Source organism: Canis aureus, chromosome 33 (assembly GCF_053574225.1).
Source record: "Canis aureus isolate CA01 chromosome 33, VMU_Caureus_v.1.0, whole genome shotgun sequence".
Taxonomy (NCBI): Eukaryota; Metazoa; Chordata; class Mammalia; order Carnivora; family Canidae; genus Canis; species Canis aureus.
In genome coordinates this window covers 27,004,016-27,027,902 of record NC_135643.1, presented here as the reverse complement: position 1 = coordinate 27,027,902, position 23,887 = coordinate 27,004,016, and the positions used below count along the sequence as shown (strand labels likewise).

Here is a 23,887-nt window from a genome sequence, read left to right as displayed (position 1 = left end):
TCTTTACTATTACTAGTTGCTGTTTAGAATAAATTATATATCCTCAATGAGCTTGAGCTCATGCATCTGTAAAACAAGAGATGAAAACTCCTTGGGAAATGTTGTGAAAATAAGATATTATGAACAATATGTGGTACAGAGTCAAAAGAAATAAATGACTTAGAGCTAACTCCAGAGAGTTATAAAAAATTTTTTACACACACACAAACACACACAAAATTCCCTTAGCTAACATTGCTTACTTTCCCATCCTTAAAAGAAAAAAACAAAAAAAACCCTTGTGTCATGTTTTTTTCTTGTGATAAGAATGCATATTATGAAATCTACCCTTTAACAAATTTTTAAGCACGCGATAAGGTGTTGTTAGCTATAGGCACATATTGTATAGCAGATCTCTAGAACTTGTTCATCTTGCATAACTGAAACTCTGTACCTGTTGAACAGCAACTCTCCATTCCCTCTTGCCCCCTATCCCCTAACAATCACCATTCTGTTCTTTTTCTGTGAGTTTGACTATTTTAGATAACTTATGTATATGGAATCGTTCACTATTTGTCCTTCTGTGACTCATTTATTTCCACTTAGCACAACATCCTCAGGTTTATCCATGTTGTCACATATCACAAGTTTTCCTTCATTCTGAAGGGGAAATAATACTCCACTGTATACATATACACCACATATTCTTTTTTTTTTAAAGATTTTATTTATTTATTTATTTATTTATTTATTTATTTATTTATTTATTTATGAGAGACACAGAGAGAGAGAGAGAGAGAGAGAGAGGTAGAGACACAGGCAGAGGAAGAAGCAGGCTCCATGCAGGGAGCCTGACATGGGACTCCATCCCGGGTCTCCAGGATCAGGCTCAAGGTGGCGCTAAACCACTGAGCCACGGGGGCTGCCCCTACCACATATTCTTTATCTATTTATTCACTGAAGGACATCTAGGTTGTTTACACATCTTGGCTGCTGTGAATAATGCTACAATGGACGTGTGTGTGCAAACATCTCTCTGAGATACTGATTTAATTTCCTTCAGATATATACCCAGAAGTGGGATAATCAGATCATGTGGTAGCTCTATTTTAATTTTTTGAGGTACTTTTCTATAGGATTGAATCATTTCACATTCCCACCAATAGGGAACAGGTATTCCAACTTCTCCACATCTTTGCCATCCCTTCTCTTTTGTCTTTTTGATGATAGCCATCCTAACAGGTGTAAAGTGATAGCTCCTTGTGTTGAGTCAGTTTTATGAACTGCTTTTTCTTTTGCCCCATTCCAAAAGCCTTCCAAAGAACAAATGAGCAATATTCACCTAAACCATTAGTTCTTAATACATATTGGCTCATAAGACTCCTTGGAGAATCTGATGAAAGACTTGGGACCCTCTAACCAGTAAAATACACACATACAATAAATAATGCAAATTGTTTCTTAGAATTATAGACCCCTGATACCTATTTATAAACCCCAGTTTAAGGTCACTTGCCCTAGATTAAGCTATTGTCTGGCTTTTTGGACATCTAAAGATTTAATCCAGTGATTGGAAAGTTTTTCCTCTAAAGAGCAAGAGAGTACATATTTTTGACTCATTTGAAACTATTCAACACTGCGTTTGTAGTGCAAAAACAGCTATACAATAGACATAAACAGGATGCCTGGATAGCTCAGTTGGTTAAGTGTCCAACTCTTGGTTTCAGCTCAGGTCATGATCTCAGGGTTATGAGATAGAGCCCCCCATTGGGCTCTGTGAGGAATCTGCTTGTGATTCTCTCTCTCTCCCTCTGCCCCTCATCCCACTCTCTCTGTCAAATAAATAACACATTAAGAAAATACATGTGTCCCAATAAGACTTTATTTGTAATAACAGGCAAAGGGCTGGTTTTGGCCCTTGGATGCAGGACCATGAATGGCAATCCATGAATTAATTCTTTCAAAAAATTAATGAATTACAGTAGCTATGAACTGGAAAAATTTGAACACACACACACACACACACACATACACATGCTATGAAGGCCAGACAAATGCACTGTAAAGAAGCAGCAGCTTCTATAACTCTTTTCCTCTGGAATGCCTAGCATGGGATAAGAAACCACTGAGATGATCCTCCTCTCCCATCATATTTGTTAATGATCTTTTAATTTGCTTCTGATGGCAACTTATGTCTTCATTCAGTTGTTTTGGAACATCATCAGAGCTATCCATTAGTGCTTCTTACCAGTGATATAAATTTATAGTACATTTTAATTTATGACTAGGGAAATAGGAAAATACTTAGGATTTTGTACACATTTCTCTCTACCTACATTCCACATATCTTCTTAAGGACAACAGGAACCTTTAAGGAACCTGTTTGAGATTCCATTCTATTGTCTGTTTTTTATTTTTATTTTATTTTTTATTACAGTGTTTCTAAAACTTATTCTTGGAAAGCACCCTTGATGATATTCACAGTAAAGACCTCCAAAAACTATATATATATATATATATATATATATATATCAATATGAGTATAAATTCTATATAGTAAACACACATTTAAAAATCAATGAAAGAAAAAACTTGGCAAGCACCTTGCTGATAGCTGCCAGCAAGTCTTCATGAAGAATAAATGCTGTCAGGCTAACCTGATCTATTAGGATAAAAGTCCCAGGTAGATCAAGAAAAAGAGATAGTTCTAATTTATCTTGGCTCTAGGAAGGTTAGGTGATTCAGCTGCATGAGGCAATAAATTTAGAAAACATGGTCCAGACAGCATAACTGTTAAGTGAGAATACAAATTGCTAGAGGGCCAAAAATAATACAAGGTGTTTTTCAAAGTCATTTAGGAGCCTAGATTTTTTTCTTTTAAGTTTTCATCACTAGCCTAGCTAAAGAAATAAAGGAGCCAACCCAGACAATGTCTTCAAAAAATACACCTTGGAAAAACAATTCAAGAAGAAATGGAAAATATGAATATACCAATAATCATCAAAGAAATGCAATGAGCACCTCTTCTTTTGTTCTGTCCCCAAATATACTACATGTTTTTATAAGCCCATGAGCTAAGCATTCAAGAAAGACAATCCCAATCTTATAAAAATAGTTCTAGAGAACATAAAAAATATTTTTTTTATAATTGGTCAATGGTGCTAGAATAGTCTTGATCTTCCTACCCAAACCAGATCAGGGTAACATCAGAAAGCAACAATCACATGATAAAAGCACTTATGAACAAAGATGATAAAATTAAAAATAAAACAGTAACTGGAAAAATACTTATCTTGAGCAATTTAAGTTTTTCCCTTTAACATTAGAAAATATATTAATGTAAATAATCGTGAAAGGGAATATAAGGGAAGGGAGAAGAAATGGGTAGGAAATATCAGAAAGGGAGACAGAACATAAAGACTCCTAACTCTGGGAAACGAACTAGGGGTGGTGGAAGGGGAGGTGGGTGGGGGGTGGGGGTGAATGGATGACGGGCACTGAGGGGGACACTTGACGGGATGAGCACTGGGTGTTATTCTGTATGTTGACAAATTGAACACCAATAAAAAATAAATTTATTATTAAAAAAAGAAAATATATTAATGGAATTAGCCTCATTAACATATGAGGAGAAAAAACAGATGGTCACCTCAGTAGATATAGAAAAAGCATTTGCTAAAATCAGCAATGTGTATAAGATAAAGCTGTATATGAATTGATGGTAGCTACCTTGTTCATGTACAGTGCTATGGAAATAAGACTAGACATTGTTAAGATGTTAATTCTTCCCTAAGCAATTTATAAATTCAGTGCAATTCCAATAAGGCTTTTTCATGGACCACTACAAGCAGATCTTAAACTTTAGATGGAAGAGCAAAAGGATAGGAATAGCCAAGACTATTTTAAGGAAGAACAAAGCAGGGTCTTCCTCTGCCAGATATCAAGACTTAGAAAGCTTTAGATAATTAAGAGAGTCATTGGCATTCATTATTCTGTTCACATCACCTACTTTTTTCTAGAATGCATCCAAGATTTACACTGAAGGAGGAGGTGGAAATTGGGCTAGGTTTGGGAGGGAGCCTTAGAAATATTGAAAGACTAAGGAAATAAGACTCAAAAGTTAAAATTAAGACTGTTCAGTCTGATGCTAATTCTGACAATGCTATGTAAATAATAAAAAAGAAAACGTAAGTTAAAAGTCATACTTTTGAAGTACATTCAGATTTAAAAGAAGGAAAGTTAGTTCCTAGCTGTTATTCTTTTCCACTGACATAGCACCTGAAATTCATTTTAAATGTAGCATGAAGAATTTGGCTAAAATGGAATTTTCTTGAGGTGAGATTAAGAAGATACACCAAAGATTTACTGAGAAAGAAGGTAAGAAGATCTCTTGCTCTGGATGTCTTAAGAAAAATCAGCTTGACTTTAATCTTCATGAAATTTGGGAGTTTAATTTACTAAAAGTGTTGAAATTCATATTTTGGCTACATAAACTATTGCTAGTACAACTTTAGAAATAAGGTACAGATGCTCTTTTTAGGATGAGATGGAGGGGAAATTGAGCGATCTTAATTTACAGGCATTGTTTCCTCTCTCCCCATGACCTCCTTTCACTTTTCCAAATACACACACAGATGCTTTCCCAAAGTATATGCTCTTAATTCAGCAGCAAACGTGACTTCAAATAGTCAGACGTCCTCTCAGAGTCTCATTGTCATCACTCCGCATTGCAGCAGTTCTACACTCAAAATATAATAAGTGAAGAACAGTTGCCATCTAGCCAGGAATGTACTGTGTATTTTTAGTCTCATTAAATTCAAAGTAAACTGTAGATGATTTATGAAGGATCTAATATGAATAGACAGGATTAAATCAAAGAAATAAGATGATTTTAAAATGCAGTGAAATAAATATGATTATGTATAAAGTTCACCTTTACTACTATGATAGTCAACTCCTAATTGATTAAGTATATAAACTGCAGTTTTAACTACTTGTGGTAAATTTTCCCCCTACATTGGATTTCCTTTCCTATCCAAGAAGTTCTAGCTTACTTTTCTTAATTACTAAGAACTTCTTATAGGATATCGTTGTTGTTCTCAACAAAATATGTGCTGCGTTCCAGATGCTGGGCTATCTATTATTCTCAGGTAATTGGGTGAACTATTCTATACAAAGGAGTAGGCATTGTACAGGAAAAATAGTCTGTGGGACTGCAAGCCTCTGCTTCCCTTTTGACTGAAATGCAGGAAGATGGTGAAAAATGATCTGTGACTGAGCCCAGTTGTCAGATGTGTGAAGAGCAAGCTTCTCTTTTTCATTGAAACACCTCTAGTGACAGAGAAATTGCACATCTCTATAGTTCCTACATTCCACTATTTTAGTTCTTTATGGTCATTCAATATCACCCACTTAACAGATATTTATTAGACACCTTGTTTGAGCCATGCTCTATGCTGGGACAGGTTTATCATGGAAAATATCAAACTACTTTGTTGAACACTTTATCTCTTTAAGCACATTCCCTTTTTCCTTTTGCTCCATGAACAGGGAAATAACTTACCAGTATCTTTTTCATAAAAACTGTTAAGATAACATAGGCAGTAACTGTCACTCCTTAGTTTTCATTAGCACTGGATTTGCTAAACCTATCTTAAAATATTAAACAAAACAAAGGCAATACAAACCCAAACAATGTAAAAGCCCTCATGCCTGATGCCTGAATATATGGAAAGGAAAACCTAATATGAATTTTTACCCCATGTGGAAGGGGTTAAAATATCATATTCATTCTCTAAGTATTTACTGAGTTCTTACTATGTGCCTGATGCTGGAGTAAGTACTGAAAGGATAATGGTGGATAAAACAGACTGCTTGAGGCTTAGATTCTACTGAAGAACACGTAATAAATATACACACATGTTTTGTGGGGAGACAGAGGAACTGGGAGAGGCCACTTGAGATTGGTTGGGCAGAAAGCCTTCTTGAAGGAGGGGACACCAGCTGACACAGTATCCAACTCATATTATAAAAATTCTCAGGACCCTCTGGATCAGTCATCCAGTAAATATTCTCCTTTTTGTTGCTGAATTTTTTATTTTTTTACTTGACTATAAACTATTCCTACTTGGGTCACATAAACTAGACCTAAAAGCAAACAAACACAAACTAACAGAACCTGGCTTCTTTAGAGTGCTATGAAAAAGCAAATAATGACTCATTTACTGTAAATATTGAAAAAAGATTCTGGCTAATTCTTTAGTGCATAACATCGAATTCTGTTACATTTTCACTTTCTTTAGATCGGGTGATACTTAATGTTATTTGTGATCATGGATCCTTTTGAGAATCTAATTAAAACTGTGGTCCCTCTCTTTAGGAATATGCACTCTGTTTTAGCTACAGGGCGTAATTGTAGGAGAAGTTCACAACCTTCTCTATGTTGCAGGTCACAAACCCTTTATATTACCACCCAAAATAAAATTTACCTTTTTAAATGTCAAAATGTATTATAAAGCTGTAATAATTTAGTAAGTGTGATTCTGGTATAAGAATTCAATAGAGAGTGCCTGGGTGGCTCAGTGGTTGAGCATCTGCCTTTGGCTCGGGTTGTGATCTTGGGTCCTGGAATCGAATTCCACATCAGGCTCCCCGCAGGGAATCTGCTTCTGTCTCTGCCTCTCTCTGTGTGTCTCTCATGAATGAATGAAATCTTAAAAAAAAAAAAAAAATTCAACGGAAAGTAATACAAGTGAAGGAAGTCCCTCCCCAGTATACTTATCCTATTAATGGCATCTCAAATCAATAGAAAAGCTGGATTTGTATAATAGTATGTGAAAGTAACTAATGTGAAAATAAATATTTGATTTCTACCTCAAACCATCCACCAGAAGATATACTTGCTAGGTTACAGATTTAAGTGTAAAAACTAAAACTATTAAAGAACTAGAATACCAAAAATATAGGAGGATTGTTTTTTATCACTGAGTGGGAAAAATCTAGCAGAAATCACAGGGAAAAGAGTGACATATGTGACCAAATGTGCATTTTTAACTTTATAACAGCAAAACAAAAACAACACCTTCCTCCATAATAACCAACTTAAAAAATTGTAATGTGATTAACAGACTTTAATCCATAAATAAGCCTTTAGTAATCCTTATGTGAAATCAAAGTGCCAGATAAAAAATGAATAAGAAATATGGACACAATTACTTGGCCTCAAAGCTAGAGCTCAATATATGTGTTGATTAAATTAATAAATGGATGAGAAGGCAATTCACAAAATACAAATGGTCAAAACCATGTGAAAAGTATGCAATCACATGAATAATTTCAAGAATGAATATCAAAACAAAATAGCATTTTTACCCATCAAATTGGCCAATATTAAAATAAAAATCTGATAATACCCGTGTGGGTTAGGGTGTAGGAATATGACTAATCAGACATTCCTAGTAGTCTAGTAGTAAAATCTCATACCTTCCTAAAGGAATATTGGGCATTACACACAAACACTTCAATATATGAGGCAGGATTTGCAAATCTGAAACCCCAATTAATAGAAGTTTCTCCATTCTTTTTTTTTAAAACAAATTTATTTTTTATTGGTGTTCAATTTACCAACATACAGAATAACACCCAGTGCTCATCCCGTCAAGTGCCCCCCTCAGTGCCCGTCACCCATTCACCCCCACCCCCCACCCTCCTCCCCTTCCACCACCCCTAGTTCATTTCCCAGAGTTAGGAGTCTTCATGTTCTGTCTCCCTTTCTGATATTTCCCACACATTTCTTCTCCCTTCCCTTCTATTCCCTTTCACTATTATTTATATTCCCCAAATGAATGAGACCATATAATGTTTGTCCTTCTCCGATTGACTTACTTCACTCAGCATAATACCCTCCAGTTCCATCCACGTCGAAGCAAATGGCAGGTATTTGTCATTTCTAATGGCTGAGTAATATTCCATTGTATACATAAACCACATCTTCTTTATCCATTCATCTTTCGTTGGACACCGAGGCTCCTTCCACAGTTTGGCTATTGTGGACATTGCTGCTAGAAACATCGGGGTGCAGGTGTCCCGGCGTTTCATTGCATCTGAATCTTTGGGGTAAATCCCCAACAGTGCAATTGCTGGGTCGTAGGGCAGGTCTATTTTTAACTCTTTGAGGAACCTCCACACAGTTTTCCAGAGTGGCTGCACCAGTTCACATTCCCACCAACAGTGTAAGAGGGTTCCCTTTTCTCCGCATCCTCTCCAACATTTGTGGTTTCCTGCCTTGTTAATGTTCCCCATTCTCACTGGTGTGAGGTGGGATCTCATTGTGGTTTTGATTTGTATCTCCCTGATGGCAAGTGATGCGGAGCATTTTCTCATGTGCATGTTGGCCATGTCTATGTCTTCCTCTGTGACATTTCTCTTCATGTCTTTTGCCCATTTCATGATTGGATTGTTTGTTTCTTTGGTGTTGAGTTTAAGAAGTTCTTTATAGATCTTGGAAACTAGCCCTTTATCTGATATGTCATTTGCAAATATCTTCTCCCATTCTGTAGGTTGTCTTTTAGTTTTGTTGACTGTATCCTTTGCTGTGCAAAAGCTTCTAATCTTGATGAAGTCCCAATAGTTCATTTCTGCTTTTGTTTCTTTTGCCTTCGTGGATGTATCTTGCAAGAAGTTACTGTGGCCGAGTTCAAAAAGGGTGTTGCCTGTGTTCTTCTCTAGGATTTTGATGGAATCTTGTCTCACATTTAGATCTTTCATCCATTTTGAGTTTATCTTTGTGTATGGTGAAAGGGAGTGGTCTAGTTTCATTCTTCTGCATGTGGATGTCCAATTTTCCCAGCACCATTTATTGAAGAGACTGTCTTTCTTCCAATGGATAGTCTTTCCTCCTTTATCGAATATTAGTTGACCATAAAGTTCAGGGTCCACTTCTGGATTCTCTATTCTGTTCCACTGATCTATGTGTCTGTTTTTGTGCCAGTACCACACTGTCTTGATGACCACAGCTTGGTAGTACAACCTGAAATCTGGCATTGTGATGCCCCCAGATATGGTTTTCTTTTTTAAAATTCCCCTGGCTATTCGGGGTCTTTTCTGGTTCCACACAAATCTTAAAATAATTTGTTCTAACTCTCTGAAGAAAGTCCATGGTATTTTGATAGGGATTGCATTAAACGTGTAAATTGCCCTGGGTAACATTGACATTTTCACAATATTAATTCTGCCAATCCATGAGCATGGAATATTTTTCCATCTCTTTGTGTCTTCCTCAATTTCTTTCAGAAGTGTTCTATAGTTTTTAGGGTATAGATCCTTTACCTCTTTGGTTAGATTTATTCCTAGGTATCTTATGCTTTTGGGTACAATTGTAAATGGGATTGACTCCTTAATTTCTCTTTCTTCAGTCTCATTGTTAGTGTATAGAAATGCCACTGACTGCTGGGCATTGATTTTGTATCCTGCCACGCTGCCAAATTGCTGTATGAGTTCTAGCAATCTTGGGGTGGAATCTTTTGGGTTTTCTATGTACAGTATCATGTCATCTGTGAAGAGGCAGAGTTTGACTTCTTCTTTGTCAATTTGAATGCCTTTTATTTCTTTCTGTTGTCTGATTGCTGAGGCTAGGACTTCTAGAACTTCCAGTACTATGTTGAATAGCAGTGGTGAGAGTGGACATCCCTGTCTTGTTCTTGATCTCAGGGGAAAGGGTCCCAGAGTTTCCCCATTGAGAATGATATTTGCTGTGGGCTTTTCGTAGATGGCTTTTAAGATGTTGAGGAATGTTCCCTCTATCCCTACACTCTGAAGAGTTTTGATCAGGAATGGATGCTGTATTTTGTCAAATGCTTTCTCTGCATCTAATGAGAGGATCATATGGTTCTTGGTTTTTCTCTTGCTGATATGATGAATCACATTGTTTTAGGAGTGTTGAACCAGCCTTGTGTTCCAGGGATAAATCCTACTTGGTCATGGTGAATAATTTTCTTCATGTACTGTTGGATCCTATTGGTAGTATCTTGTTGAGAATTTTTGCATCCATGTTCATCAGGGATATTGGTCTGTAATTCTCCTTTTTGGTGGGGTCTTTGTCTGGTTTTGGAATTAAGGTGATGCTGGCCGGGATCCCTGGGTGGCGCAGCGGTTTGGCACCTGCCTTTGGCCCAGAGCGCAATCCTGGAGACCCGGGATTGAATCCCACATCGGGCTCCCGGTGCATGGAGCCTGCTTCTCCCTCTGCCTGTGTCTCTGCCTCTCTCTCTCTCTCTCTCTCTGTGCGACTATCATAAAAAAAAAAAAAAAAAAAAGGTGATGCTGGCCTCATAGAACGAATTTGGAAGTACTCCATCTCTATCTTTCCAAACAGCTTTATTTTATTTTATTTTTTTAATGTATTTATTTATGAGAAAGAGAGAGAGAGAGGCAGAGACACAGGCAGAGGGAGAAGAAGGCTCCATGCAAGGAGCCTGAGGTGGGACTCAACCCCGGGTCTCCAGGATCACGCCCTGGGCTGCAGGCGGCGCTAAACCGCTGCGCCACCGGGGCTGCCCTCCAAACAGCTTTAGTAGAGAAGTTTCTCCATCTTGTACAATGATAGAAAATAACTCCCTTCATGTTTTTCTGGAAAATTCCTTTCCAATAGTGTGAAGGGTCCACAGGCAAGGACAGGAAATGCTTATGGCATATGCCTTCCCTCTTTGATGAATTCAATACAATGCCCTACTCCAAGTCAATTGTGTTCAGAATCTCCATTTCTGAACTGGGGATGCAATGGCCTTTTTCTGTTCCCTTTTTCCCCTTCCTCCTCTTCTCTTCCTCCTTCAGCTACATTGTTGGTGGTACATTACATTGCTGTTTGCAACTATCTGCAACCTCTCTCCAAGGGTTTTCATCCCCACTCTGTTAAACTCAGAAGGGGCTATGTAGTTTACTCAACAAAATGGGGGAAGTGAAGTAGATCATTTTTGAGTATAATCTTTAGTAGTGGGATGCCTGGGTGACTCAGTGGTTGAGCATCTGCCTTCGGCCCAGCCTTGATCCTGGAGTCCCTGGATCGAGTCCTACATCAGGCTCCCTGCATGGAGCCTGTTTCTCCCTCTGTCTGTGTCTCTGCCTCTCTCTGTGTGTCTTTCATGAATAAATAAAATCTTTAAAAAAAAATACTCTTTACTAGCTAGCTGATACTTTGCCGTGTCTATTTTCCTTTTCCAGGAGACCAGCTATCCTCCTAATAGAAGCTGCTTGGTCAGGTGTGAAGATAATGTGTCAGAGTCATATTTGACATGGGTGGGTATGTAGTATGAATGAAACATACATCTTTCTTGTGTAGAACTTCAGAAGGCAGAGAGATTTTTTACTATAGTATATCTCAGCCAATCCCAATAGGATTGCTAGGGAGCCTGAAATAGAATATAAACTCTGCCAACTACTAGCTTAGTTCAGATTGGGTCTGCTCTTACTATGAAACATTGGCCTTAGTTTCTATAAAATGAGATGACTAATGGTATCTAGCTCTTTGAGTCATTATGAAGATTGAAAATGAGTTATTTACAAAGGACTTAGAGGAAAGCTTAGCAAATATTAAATATTATATTAGTGTTTGTGAAATTAGTCTCTCTGTGTGTGTGCCTGTGTTTATAGAAAAAGTTAGGAAGATATAAAACGAAGTATTAACAGCGACTTAATTTTTTTTTTCCTTTTTGTTTAGCCACGTCATCTAGTTTTCTTCAACAGACATGTATTTCTGGTGTATAAAAAAATCTTTTGAAAATGCCTAAATACTTTGCATTGAGAATCTGTTTTTTAAAAATTGTGACTTAAAAAAGTATGGCTTCCTTTTGATGATTTAATTATATCACTTCCACAGGAATATATCTCTAATTTTATTATGAAAGCCACTGGAAAAACAGGTGTATGTGGAAGTTCAATTAATGGTGATTTTCTTGAACCATGGAGTGGATAACACCTGTAGCCAAAATCTTGAGAATGAGGTTGAATGTTCAATTATTCTTATTCACGTGCTATTTTGCATGTGTGCTCTGAAAATATTTTGATTTCTAATATGACTGAAATGTCTCCCTAAATAAGATAAAATTGTTTAGTCATTAATAATTATACCTCTCTATCTCTGAGCCAGGCTTGAAAGATGATCTCTGGCTTCTAATCTTACAACTGTGGGGTCGAGAGATCAGTGAGGAGCAGCTTTGCTTTTGACAGACAAGTGCAGGGGTGAAACCAGGTCACTTGCTGGGATTATTGTCATTGCAACAAACTTCCTGCTGCTTGCATCCAACCTCTTTTATTTGCCCTGGCTAAGGAGCCTTGGAAAGGATTTACACAGAAAAATTGTGTCCTGAGGGCAATCATTAACACCCATATCCACGACTAGCCACATTCATCACAGCTGGAGAATTCCATGCCTGAGAACAAGGGGTCACTTTTTAAATTCTGGATCCTTATCATATGGGCTTTTTTGGGGGGCGGGGGTGCTTTGAGTCACCTGAGGTGGATTACAGAACACTCTTTTGGATGGTGCACAATCTGTTAAGAGGTACCTAATTCCAGGGAAGTTAGGAAAGTTTTTCTTTAGGAGGTCAGTCTAAGAGCAGAAGGATGAATGAGCTTAAGTTAATGGGAGGGATAAGAGGAGGCTATTCTGAGTTGTGGGAACAACATGCAAAAACTTAAGGTAACAGTATCAAAACTAACAATAAATAAAAGAAAACATCTATACTGAAAATCAGAAAATTTTACTGAGAATAATTAAAGAAGACCTAAATATGTGGAAAGATATATTATGTTTGTGGATTTTAAGACTTGATATTGCTAATATGTTCATTTTCCCTAAATTGATCTAAAGATTCCAGACAATACTAAAAATACCAGCAGGCTATTTTTTTAAAAAAGAAAATTGAGGGGATCCCTGGGTGGCTCGGTGGTTCAGCGCCTGCCTTCAGCCCAGGGCTTGATCTTGGAGTGTTGGGATCGAGTCCCACGTTGGGCTCCCTGCATGGAGCCTGCTTCTCCCTCTGTCTGTGTCTCTGCTCCCCCCCCCCATATATATATCATGAATAAATAAATAAAATCTTTAAAGAAAAAGAAAATTGATAAGCTAATTAAAAAATTTATGTGGTGGCTCAGTCGGTTAAGCGTCTGCTTTCAGTCCAGGTCAAGACCCAGGGTCCTGGAGTCGAGCACTGCATCAGGCTCCCTGCACAGAGGAGTCTGCTTCTCACTCTCCCTCCACCCCTGCTTATGTGCTCTCTCTCTTGCTCATTCTCTCTCTTAAATTAATAAATACAAACAAAAAAATAAATATTTATATGGAAATACAATGGATCTAGAACAGTTAAAACAATCTAGAAAATGAAAAATAAAATTGGAAGATCACCTAATTTCAAGACACTATAAACCTACAGTAATCAAACAAATTAATGTTAGAGACCTTATAGACTTACATATACATCAATTAATTTTCTTTTTTTTTCATCAATTAATTTTCAAGTGAGGTGCCAAGTCAATTCAATAGGAAGAGAAAAAGGTTTTAAATAAATGGTGCCAAAATAAATGCATATTCTTCAAAAGTTACCTACTCTATGTGAATTATTGATTTAAGATGGATTATAGACTTAAATGTAAAAAGCTAAAACCATAAAGTTTCTATAGGAAAATAGGAAAAATCTTCATAACCTCAGGGTGGATAAAATTTTATTATAGAGGATACAGAAAATATTGGCCAGCAAAAACAGAAAATTAGGCTTCCTAAAAATTAAAACATTCATTATAAAAGTGAGTAGGTTAAGCCACAGACTGGGAAAAATATTCTTAATACATATATCTGACAAAGAACTCTTAACCAGAATATATAAAGAACTCTTATAAACCAACAATTAAAAAAACTACAAAAAACCTAATTTTAAAAATGAGTAAAAGACTTAAACGTTCACTTTACAAATGATGCTTAATATCACTAGTCATCTGAAAAATGAAAATTAAAGCCCCTGGGAGGTACCATTTAGTGTCCACCAGAATGGTTAAAATAAAAAAGACTGACAGTATCAAATGTTGTGAGGGTGGAGTGAAGAACTAGAATTTTTATACATTGCTGGTGGGAATATAAAATGGTATACCACTTTGGAAATTGTTTGGTAATTGACATTCATTTATTCAGCAAGCCAGAAATTCTACTACTAGGTATTTACCAAAGAGAAATGAAAACGTATGTCCACAGAAAGACTTGGACAAGAATATTTATAGGTCTTATTTGTAATATCTACACAATGGAAATAATCTAAATAAATACCAATTGGAGAATGAATAAATACATTTTGATAAATTTATATAGTAGAATGTTACTTAAGAATAAGAAGAAACTACTGATACATGTAACAATATGGATATTTCTCAAAAAATACTATGTTGAGCATAAGAAGCCAGACACAAAAGACTACATACTAAATGACTTCATGTATATGAAGGACTAAAATAGGCAGAAAAAATGGAGGGTGATAAAAATCAGAGATTTCTGCCTTTGGCGTAGGTGAAGTTAATTAGAAAGGGACATGAGGGAACTTTCTGTGCTGGTGGAAGTATTCTATATCTCTTTTCTGGTGGCAGTTGCATGAGTATACACACTTTTCAAAACTTCTCAAACTCAACAGTTAAAGCCTGTTATTTTACTGTCTGTAAATTATACCTCCATTTAAAAAAGAAAGTCCAGGATAAAAGAGTATGGTACATCTATAGTAAAAATGACAAATACTGAGGGCTGATGTTTAATTCTTTTCTTAAATTTTATCTCAGGAAACAAGAATTCAACGCCCTCTCCCCTGAATAAATTATTCCTACATTTTAACCCACTATGATGAAAGAGTTGTTTATTAAACTCCTTTTTCCTCATGATATGTATCTTACAGGGGTTGAAAACATCAAAATCAATGAAATAAATCTTATCTCAAATGGAATAACCTAGGACATGTACAAGTTAAATAAGTAGCAGCATGTAAGAAAGGACATGTCACATGTCTTTAAAAACTTTGGCTGGTGGAATGAGGAGAAATGTGAGAAGGGAGAAATAGTCAAATAAGCTTACAAACTCTGTACTCCTCCTACTTCCAATCTACATTCAATTGGTTTTACCAAAATAATGTAACTAAAATATATTACTGATATCCGGAAAACAAATTCCATGGCCATATATTATATTATGACATATAGAACTAAATTCATTAATTTTTCTTTTGTATGATTATTCCATAGGCAAGGCACCATGTCTCTTGCAACTCATCCTTCTATCCTTAGAAGAATCTAGCCCAGGGTCTTGAAAATAAAGGATCCTCAATAATTATTCATAAACTGGAATTAATTAATGTATTTACTGATTAGTTAGAAGTTATGTCCAAATTACATGCCCCCCTAACAGGAAATTTCCTGCAGTTATTTTAATGTTCTTCATATAAAGTGTTTGAACCAGGGATGATCTCATTTGGTAATTTACAGGAAACATATTTAAAGAAATATATGAAATGAAATGGAAGTCTAACTCAACCTGGCTTAAAAATTTAACCATACTGTAATTGCCTGACTGGATATTTTTAAAAATTATAGAAAAAGTACAATTGTTAAAAATACAACCAACCAACCAACCCCACTGAATCTAGTTTTGGTCTCCATTTGAATGCCTAAGTGATTGTAAAGGCTGCAATGATGACAAAGGCTCCAATTCATCGTTTTGAATTGAACATCAAATTGGCAAGATCAGAAACGCTGTGAACTGAGAAGAAAATTGTTATTCCAGTGATGGAACCTCCACTGGTGAGGATTATTCTGTCAGCAGCTGAGACTTCAGGGGATTCTCACTATGAAAGCCAGCGGCCCTTTAATCAGACATTACAAGAGCATTTGTGATGCTTTGCAGGCAGCCTTTTTTTTTTTTCGTGATTTTCCTGCTGCTTTCCTTCCTGAGCACAATAAGTTCAAGATGGCTAATGCTGTTTTCTAGTTATGCCAAGAACTTCCTAGATGCCACTGGGCTTTCATCATGAAGACGGATGGCCGAACATCAAATGTGAGTATCTCCTTCTAAATGGGGACTCCCACAATCATGTTATTTTTGGGAGAGCAGCTCTCTGGCTCCATGGATATTACTTGAACGGAGTAACCATGTTCTTCTGCAGCTCTTGCTCTATCCAGATCCACGAGGCACATGCACTGTTTTCCTGAAATTACAGTACAATGGTACCATGAGACACCCTACAAGAAACAGTACAATTTCCATTTGTCTAAGGTGTTCTACACAGTGACAAAAAGCTACAAGTATACGAAGACTGCTGTTTGCCCCCAAGATCTGTTTAGTCTCTGTCACCTTAATTCTTGATCAATATGGACAAAAGACAATACATATGACATTTCACTGATTTGTTTCTGCTAATAATTTAAAGAGTGTTAACTTTCTTTTTTGAGAATGCTAACTTTTTAAAATGTATTTATAAATAAATCTCAAATAGACTACAGATCCTATTTCCCACTTTGGTTAAAAATACATTCAAAGACCTTGCGTTTGTATTCCCTATGAATTACCTATAATATTGTGAGAAAAATAACATCTATCTTTAATAATATTTAAAGTATGGTGCTAACAAAGAGATATCTGAAAGACTACATCTGAACCTGGAATTTTCAGGACAAAGAAAAATGAGAAATGGAAAATATTTGAGAAAAATTTTAACTGTACATTGGTTATTTCAGATGGATGTGTAATACTGCATATAATATAATCAATTTGCACCCCTATAAAACAGTGGCATTCAATTTTCTTTGTAATCTTTGGAAAACAAAAGAGAAAACCTGACTGGCAAGCAAAGCAGCTAATTTGTGTTCCTTTGGCAAATGCAAATTTTTATGCTAAAGGTAGCTCTGGAAATAAAAATGATTTGGGGTTGAATATATTCCAAGCTATGGTTTACTCTTATACATTCAATTTCTTTAAATTCAATATACAAATTTCATCCTCCAAAAGGCTATGCCGAACTTCATTCCATTTTCCCTCCTAATTATAATAATGACTAAACATTATTTTTAAGTAATTTATTTGTCTACAGAAACCGCTAAAATTGAACAGCTGCAGAAGGGAAGCCAGATAACTGAAACAGAGTTCTTCGTCTTCTTTTTTTTTTTAAGATTTTATTTATTCATGAGAGACACAGAGAAAGGTGGAAATAGGCAGAGGGAGAAGGAGGTTCCATGCGGGGAGCTTGATGTGGGACTCATCCCAGGACCCCAGGATCAGGCCCTGGGCCAAAGGCTCAACCACTGAGCCACCCAGAGAAGTTCCCAGAGAAGCTCTTCTGTGGAAGGCAGAATGCTCACAGAAAAACTGTGGAAGGTGAAATCAGTAGGTAAGAATTGGCAATGAGACATTCAGATTTAAAATGTTTATTTTATACTTTTTCCTTAAAAGCTCCTATGCCAAAAAGGATGAACAGTATTAGAGATGATATAAAAAGAAACATCTTAAATTCGATTTAGGTGAAATCTGCCCCCCCCTTCATCAACAGTTGTGAGGTGGACATACCTTTTTTCCCTTAAAATACTATTCATCTTTTAAGATATCTGTAAAGGCTCCCCAACCCCCATCTACTCTTCAGTTTAAAATGAAACATTCTCTGTCAGAAAAGATGCCCTGCATTCCTTCAGTACCCACCCTAGGTTTACACTGCAGCTCATTTACCCTTGGCTTTGATCCCAGTCCAGTTAATTTTTCCTTTTCTATTACGTAAAGGAATCTGTTTTCACATGTTAAAGAAGTGTCTTTACAACTGAAATTCAGTTGTTGGTAGTCTACCTTTTGGGGCCGCAGATGCCTAAAATGTTCACAGAACAAAAGTATGGCACATGCAGAGTACAGATGTTGACATGTGAAGGAGTCTATAACTCTGAATGTGACTTTCTTTCCCCTTGTGCCAGTGATCATGCCAAAGGCTCCTCCTCTTCAACTCCAGTGACTTCCTTTCTAGCATTCCCTGAACATTCACATGTGCACTCAACTAGCTCAAAGTGTTAGGAATGGAGAAGGGAGGAGAAAGAGAAAAAGAGTGGGAGCCACACTTATGTGGTTCAGTGGTTGAGCATCTGCCTTTGGCTCAGGTCATGATCCCAGGGTCCTGGGATCAAACCCCACACATCGGGCCCCTTGCAGGAAGCCTGCTTCTTCCTCTGTCTGTATCTCTGCCTCTCTATCTCTGTGTGTCTCATGAATAAATGAATGAAATCTTAAAAAAAAAAAAAAAAGAGTGAAAAAGAGAGAGGCTGCATTCTGGAGAGAGGAAGAGTTTTTCCATATGTTTATGCTCCAGAGTGTGAGAAATGGAAGGAAATCACTTCATTCTTCAGCCTCAGGTCTCAAAGGTCTTTCTGTAGGTATCTTGCTATGCTGACTTTGACTTCAGAGTTTGAAGATAACTACCCCTCATACAACACAATCCCTGGATGTGAGCTAATTATCATATCTGGTGCTCAGCCAAAGAAATGGCAATCTGTTTTCCAATATACTATGATGGCCTCCAATGTGGGGCTTTTCTCAATAATTTTTAAGATTATTTTTTACTCCATTCAATCTTCTCAAACCCTAATTTTGGAACCTAGCCTTCCAGTGATGTGACTCCATCACTGGGAGGCATTGCCAAAGTGGGTAAGAGCCTCATGTCTGGCCTAATAGGGGTACATAGTGTGGCTCCATCATTTACTGGGTGAAAGATCCTGGACAAGCTTTTGTCCCAGTCCTAAGTAATAATACATACCCCATTAGTATTTTCATTAGAATTTACTGAGATAATGGGTAAGAGGATTTAGCTTAGTGCCTAAAGGTGCAGTAACTGTTAGCTGCTATTGTCCTTCTAAATGTAGTTTCTTTTTCTAAAGCAAAGTCGTTGGATAAATTCATTACTTAAACATAAAATGCTATTGCAGACCTTCCAATTAAGGTAATATTTACTATTACAGATGTTGAATAAATTAGTCTATGATTAATAATATACAAGTATACTTTTTTTCCAAGAAAAAATGCATGTACATATTTTGACAAATTAACTTTGGCATGCATAGTTGATTTTTCCATCTTTATATTTTTTCTGTGGCTTTTGGTAGATCCTTCAGTTTGTTCATAACAGTAAGAAAGAGATTTCACATAATTCTACTCAATGTACAAATACTGAAAATGAATTTAAAAGTATTAATGTTAACAAAAATGGGATAAAATACTCATACCTACAAAGCCCTTTTCAAAATGGATTGTCTTTTCTGGGAAAAACAAACTTAAGTTTCTTGTTGATAAATGACCAGTTTTCCCCGTATAGAGCCAGTTCATTCATTCCGAGACATATTGTACATAATCTACTCACCAGCTGCTCTGTGAAAACACATACCTATGAGTCTTCGTTGGGGTGGAAGCTGGACAGCTGTCTGATCCGCAAATCTGCACAGAATCATGTGTTCCTAAAAGAAAAAGCAATAGAATGTGGGTCTTTTATTTTTTTATTTTTTATTTTTTTCTATTTTAATATTCTGCTTCAAAATTGTAAAAATTATAAAACAACCTCATTTTCCTGGAGTTCAACATTGTTTAATTGAATAACGTAATGCACAAATAATACTTCTGAAAGAAACAAGTTTTCAGAAAGTGGTACCCTCAATAACTCTTCCTCTTCAAATAGACTATTCTTTATTTTCATTCATTCATTCATTCATTCATTTATGAGAGATACAGAGAGAGAGAGGCAGAGACACAGGCATTGGGAGAAGAAGGCTCCCTTTGGGGAGCCTGATGCGGGACTTGATCCCAGAACCCCGGGATCATGCCCTGAACCAAAGGCAGACATTCAACCACTGAGCTACCCAGGTGCTCAGTTCTCTTCATGCAGTTCTTTTTTTTTTTTTTTTTTTTCGATGCAGTTCTTAAGAACAGATGCCAGGCAAATTCTTAGGGCCATTTTGTCAGTTGCTTTTAGTAAAAATATGGTTACAGTTTGTGATTTGGTACCATGTGTTAAACTAAAAGACCCAAAATTCACTTATATTTTTCCTTAAAAAAGTTTGAATCTCAGGAACATGGCTCTAAGAAGACAGTCTAAGTGGCTTTTCTTTCTACCACCAGAGGAAGAGGAAGAACTGTAGAAGATCACCATTATTTGTGGCTTCGGTAGTCCTCTGGGATACCGAGCAGTATAGTGCTGGCTACTCCTATGCTTTTCTGAACTCTTCTTTGTCCCTTGAGAGGAGAGGAAGCCAGCTCACTCACTCTTCTCTTACTCCAAGGGGCTGCTGAAGTGTATCTACTTCTGCTTTAAGGGGAACCTTAATAATGACCTGAGGAAGTGGGAGGAAAATTATTGTTCTGCTTAACAATTTTAGGAAAGACTGTTTTCATGCAAGAAGAACAAGGCTTTATAGGGCCAAAGAGCTGATGAGTCTGCACGGCACTCTGAGATCCTCAAGCCACCAAAGGTGAATGATCGGCAGAGTGGAGATACTGCAATGCTCCCATGACAGCTGTTCATTCAGAACAGCTGCAGTGTCCAAGTGTGTAAGTGATCTCACCTGACAGCTCAGCCAAAAGGTTGAACTCCGATTCCTCATTTTTCACCTTAGTCTTTTGTACATTCAATTTGAGGCCTTCATTTTTTTTCTAAAGATTTTATTTATTTATTCATGAGACACACACACACACACACAGAGAGAGAGAGAGAGAGAGAGAGAGAGAGAGAGAGAGAGGCAGAGACACAGGCAGGGGAGAAGCAGGCTCCATGCAGGGAGCCTGATGTGGGACTCGATCCCAGGTCTCTGGATCAGGCCCTGGGCTAAAGGCCGCACTAAACTGCTGAGCCACCCGGGCTGCCCGAGGCCTTCATTTTTTTAAGGTAACTGAAGTGACTGTGTGATGTTAGTTCTTTTTGAAAGGTTACCCCTCTCTCAGCTTTTATGCATGAAAAAAACAGCAACACTGTAATGCTCACTATAAAATTTAGTGGCCAGTAGATAGGATACTAATAAAAAGGTTCAATGAGTAACTTGTGTTTGGCAGCCATGAACTGGCATCAACGAAGGGGCAGACATACAAACTTAAAATCTGTTAGTCAAAGACCAGGAAAGTCTGGTTCTGGATGAAAGCATCAACAGTCTTCCCTCCATAGGTATCTGTGTATGCTCGGAGCAGGGTGAGGGTGGGAAGGGGGTGGTGGTTGGGAGATAAAGTTGGAGGTACCTGTTTAAAGGTTATAGAGTAGAGGTGAAGGAGATATATGTGCCAAGGTGGTGGAAATGAACATTTTGAGGTCACTGTCCCCCACTAACTTGACTGTTGGATGGAGAAGGGAAAAATCTTGAAAGGTGGGAGCTGTCATGTAAAATGAGACTATGTATTTTTAGTGAGTCTCTGCAAGAAGTGAACTAAGAATCTAAACTAATTTATCAAGTTTTAGTGGGATTATACATATATTTCTGGCAAATATCGTTACCATTTTTTAGATTGCATTGTGTCATGTTATTGACCAATTAGTGGGGATATTCAGAAAGCTGGAAAGTATTTTGCTCAGATTGGCACCTCAAAACTATGCAATGTTCTCATGACCATTGAGAAACAGTTCTCTGTGGGTCCCTTGGTTTCTTCATGTCTTATGAGTAGAAGTGCTGCTTTTGTCCCAGACCAGGGGTTGGCAAACTATGGCCTACAGGCCAAATCCAGCCTATGACTTCTCTTTACATGGCTCTCAAGTTAAAAACATTCTTCACATTTTTAAAGGATTGTAAACCACCAACAAAAGCCCAACAATGGTAAGAACAAAGTAGGGTAGGTGAGAGATTTTTAAGTAGCTGACAAAACCTAAAATATTTACTATCTGACCTTTGACCAAAAAATTTGCTTGTGTTTTAGATTGTTTTCTCAAAGATGTTTATATAGTGAGGAACTTTGGCAAATACATACTGTCTCCCTCTGGAGCAAAGGCCAGAGATGCTTGCTTAAAGATTAAATCTTAAAACATTTGGGCTTCCTAAATTCAGTTTCCCTCTCCTGTAATACAGTTCACTGTGTATATAGGTGTTACATGGCTCTTTTTTGCTGCCCTGTGGGAATTGGGTCTCAGGATGTCACAATGAAAATGATGACAGTCTGGCTACTCCTACTGCCATGACTCCGACTCGGAAGTCTCCCATCTGCCGGCATCCATGAAACTGTGGCAGGCTAGCATGTTGGCTTGCGGGGTAAACTCTCAGACCCTTCACAAATTTTGCTGCCTATTTGGACTTTAATCTTGATTTACAAAACAAAAAACCCCCACAAACTCACCCCCCATATTACATGATGATGTGTAATTCCAAGATAACTATAGATTATATATCCCAATAGAAATTGGGGAGGGGAAGAAGGAATAAAAAGTATATTAGCAAGACATCTAGAACTTTTTAAGGTTACCTTGTATGATAAAGTTTTCTTGAATTGTTCACTGAAATAGAAAAGAAAAAAGAATCATTATCTTAAATGCCAAAGATTTGGAGTAGAGATGTCAAAGATTAGGAGCAGAATAGCCTATATTTCTGCATGGAAATATAGAAGAAACTATAAAAAAAACTAAGTGTTTTATCTGAGGAGTATATAATGCTGTCTTAAACTAAAAACTATGACAGTCTGAAATGTCTTTATAAAAAGCTCAAAGCATACTATCAATATGCTATTAATTTTCAAGAATTTTTCAAAGATTATTTACACTGTTAGAGATATTTTTTCCTTTTCCCCACACAGATCCAGGTGTTTTAAAATGTAGGTTTTACTACTATTCAGGTACGGTGAGGCAATCACATCAGATGTTTGCCATTGGAGAGATAGAGGTCATGCTATGCCACATGGGGCCACATGGCACACACAGCACCAGGGCTGGTTAGGAGGCAGAGGGAGTGGGATAAAATGTGGGCAAGTCATTATTATGGGTTCCATAGGAAGAAATGGCAAGGCAGGATGAACAAGCTAGGACAGGTTAGTTTGATGAATTCGGTGGCTTTCGGGAAAGGGGCCATCCCTAGTGGTCTGGTGTGATTAGTGCAGAGGGATAATGGCCTGGGAGTAGTCTTCCAATGACAGAAGGAGAAAAATAGCAATAAATCTACAGGGACCTGAAAATGGTCACATACACTAAAGTAAGACTTTAAAATCAATTAAGTAAAGCCACAGGCTGAGTAACTCAAATTAATATTCTTAAGAACCTTTCTAGTGCTAGACTTATAGATTTCTTGCTGGGTGGTAAAATATACATTTTATCTGTATAGATTCAGAACAGAGTGAAATTTCAGCTATTGAATAAACCTGAAGTTCTATTTTATTTTTTGCTTTTCCAAAGTTCCTTTGGTTTTCTCTCAACTAGTTGCAAACTGTGGTAAAGAACAAAACAAGGAAAAAAGAAAAATCAAAGAAAAAGAAGGCTATTGTTTGTATTTTATTACCTTACTCAGAAGCCTTGAAGGATAAATTCAGATGGAAATTTACTAAGATTTCTTAAAAGTAACAATGCAAATGATGAAAAGCCTTTTTTTTTGACACATTATAGAATTTTCAAAACATATTTAATCTATCCTATAATTAAAATGATCAGCATGATTCTCAATAACTATGACTCGGAGGGTGAAATGTCATCAACACCAAGATAATAGCCCTCCAGTAGGTTAAGCTGAAATGTTGAAAATTAAAATGTCTCCCTCTCATAGGTGGGATAAGAAGGATTGTAAAAGTGGTTGTCCAGTTTGCAGATTACTCACCACCCATGGGCAGTATATATAAATACCACTGTACCTGGCAACAGCTCACATTTTATTGGCTGCTTACTCCATGCTGCTTCTAAGTGCTTTACATATATATCAT

At 37.0% G+C, this 23,887-nt stretch overlaps 1 protein-coding gene across 2 annotated transcripts in view; it reads right to left on the bottom strand.

The window, feature by feature from the left end:
- Positions 1 to 13,675: 13,675 nt before the first annotated feature.
- The window catches only part of GSTCD (glutathione S-transferase C-terminal domain containing), a 124,597-nt gene continuing 114,385 nt past the window's right edge, over positions 13,676 to 23,887 (bottom strand). For both annotated transcript variants that reach the window (XM_077882191.1, XM_077882192.1), the window contains 3 exons: positions 22,451 to 22,481; positions 19,407 to 19,476; positions 13,676 to 16,202 (listed from right to left, as the gene is read on the bottom strand). In XM_077882191.1, the coding sequence (XP_077738317.1) occupies positions 16,066 to 16,202; positions 19,407 to 19,476; positions 22,451 to 22,481 (238 nt within the window). In that variant the 3' untranslated portion in view covers positions 13,676 to 16,065. The remainder of the gene's footprint in view (positions 16,203 to 19,406; positions 19,477 to 22,450; positions 22,482 to 23,887) is intronic.